General features: G+C 47.6%; 1 protein-coding gene across 1 annotated transcript; it reads right to left on the bottom strand.

Annotated features, from left to right (window-relative positions):
* Positions 1–535: 535 nt before the first annotated feature.
* LOC147465395 (uncharacterized) lies at positions 536–1159 on the bottom strand. The gene has a single exon (XM_086489583.1). The coding sequence runs from the start codon at positions 1157–1159 to the stop codon at positions 536–538; it is 624 nt and encodes a 207-aa protein (XP_086345709.1).
* Positions 1160–2024: the final 865 nt, after the last annotated feature.

Below are 2024 nucleotides of genomic sequence, written 5' to 3'. Positions count from 1 at the left end.
TCTTTTACAAAAGGTCAAGATTTCCGAAAAAAATATAGATTCTATCTTTGGAAACCACAGCTTCGTCGCTTCGTCCGCCAAACACTCCCCCCTTCCTTATCCTTGCAAGCCCTCGTGCATGTTTAGAGATTTGGTCGTTGATGGGGCTCCAAGGAAGCAAGTGTTGCTGAGAAACTCCGTGTTCAAAGGATAGCTTCCAGGGCTTCTTGATGCAGTCTGAAAGGATTTTCACTTAAAGTGTGATGGTATCCTACGTACGCTTCCTTGAGGTCCTTGGCCATAGGATGGAAGATCCTTGAGTCAATTTCAAAGAAACCTGTGACGAAGGCCTCTTCAAACGTCTGCAAGTAATGTGAAGGTAGGTACATTAGCCTTGAGTACATTGCCATCAGAATATGTCGTGGCATCAAATCTTAGAGATTCCAACAGATCCCTTGATGCCCTTCCAAGAACAGATTCCACGATGATCGTCGCCTTCAGTGTCTTTGAACACTTGGATGTAGGTGATGATCATCCGGGCTATCTTTACTAGCATCTAACAGGCCACGTCGGGGACATCCCGCAGCAAGGTGATTGTTGAATTCAGGGTGCTGACTACATAGGCTACTGTAGGAGGATGCTGCGCTGTGAGGACCGGGTAGTTCAGCTTTTGCTGCCTTGAGCCTTTCCATGTGGCAAAGTCCTTCCACGTGCGTCTTCTAGGGATTGGGCAGAAAGTAGGATCTATTTGAATGTGCTGAGGAGCATTGTGGTAGTTGGTTAGATCCTGTGGCTGCTTGTCCAGCCACTTCTGCCTCCACTTTGGGTGGTCTTCAATGAGAGCCTGAGCTTCTTCAGCTGTCAGTGCTACACCTTCGTAATCTCCATCTTTGTTTCGTGGCAGGGTCGGCCGCATCTTCTCTTTCCATAGGATTGCTTCGTGGCATATCAAGGGAAAAGGTAGGTACTCATGGCCGAACCCCTTCACCTGCTCTTCTGGCTGTAAGAATGCCAGGGCCGTTGACTCCATTATCTTCTTTTCATACATCATGTACTCTTTTGCTGGTCCCTCTGGCATGTCCTTGATTCTTTCAGTGAGCTCATCTCTAATATCTAGATCTGCCTCTATTGATCCTTGCTCTTGTTCTGCGTGGTGTGATGTTTCAGGCAATTCAGGCATTTCTTGTCCTGAAAGCAGTCGCGGTTGCACTTGGGCTACGTCTATTCTGATTTGCTGTTGAGAAATCAGGTCTTCTTTTTCTTTTAGCAGTGTCTCGCTGATCTATTTCTGAGTCTTTAACTCAGCCCTTGCTTGTGCGAGTTGCTGCTCCAGCTCTTTTACCCTTTGCTCGTTGGCCGCCGTCTGGGCCATCATTCCTGATAAGAGCAGCTGCCTCCGAAGTCTTTCTTGATCTAGCTCCCCTTTCAGCGCCGCTAGGGTGTTCACTCAGTGTGGCATTGTCTGATGTGGAGACCAATGCTCCAACAGGTTCTTGGTTTGCCATCAAGGTTGTCAGAGTACTTTTGATAGTGATGGATGAACTATTAATTCTCTGAAACCTTGCGCTTTCATAAGCAAGCTGCTTCGCTGCTTTCTTTACCTTTGCTGTCAATTCTTGGCATTCTTTTTCCTTGGTGGTCAACTCCGTCCTGACGTCCACCAGATCTTTGATCAGAGACTGGGCGTGCTTTCACTCAGTGTCTCTTTCCTTCGTTGTGAGCTCCAGTTGTGCCCACAGGCTCTCTAACTCCTCTTGCCCAGATGCTTGCTTTTTTTGAGCCTCCTATACCGGCTTTTATTTTTCTCTCAGCACCACGTGCTGGCATTGGAATGTCCTTTCTAATTCTTGTAAGGTTTTCCTGTGGTCAAACAACAATAGCTTGACAGGCTTCTTGGTATCCTACTCCTTCTGTAGGCATAGACGCTTTTTGTGAGGATGAAGGAGGAGGAGGTGGTGGTTTTTGGGTTGATGGAGAAAGAGGAGGAGGAGGAGATTTCGGCGAGGGAGGAGGTGGTGATTTAGGCGAGGGAGGAGGTGGTGATT

The sequence above is a fragment of the Adiantum capillus-veneris genome, chromosome 1, assembly GCF_014529385.1.
Source record: "Adiantum capillus-veneris isolate H3 chromosome 1, ASM1452938v2, whole genome shotgun sequence".
Taxonomy (NCBI): domain Eukaryota; kingdom Viridiplantae; phylum Streptophyta; class Polypodiopsida; order Polypodiales; family Pteridaceae; genus Adiantum; species Adiantum capillus-veneris.
Note: the sequence above shows the minus strand (reverse complement) of the source record. Positions and strands in the feature narration are given on the sequence as shown.

Bases quoted from the DNA above. Each gene is read 5' to 3' on its own strand.
- LOC147465395 (XM_086489583.1), bottom strand. From the start codon at position 1,159: ATGCCTGAATTGCCTGAAACATCACACCACGCAGAACAAGAGCAAGGA.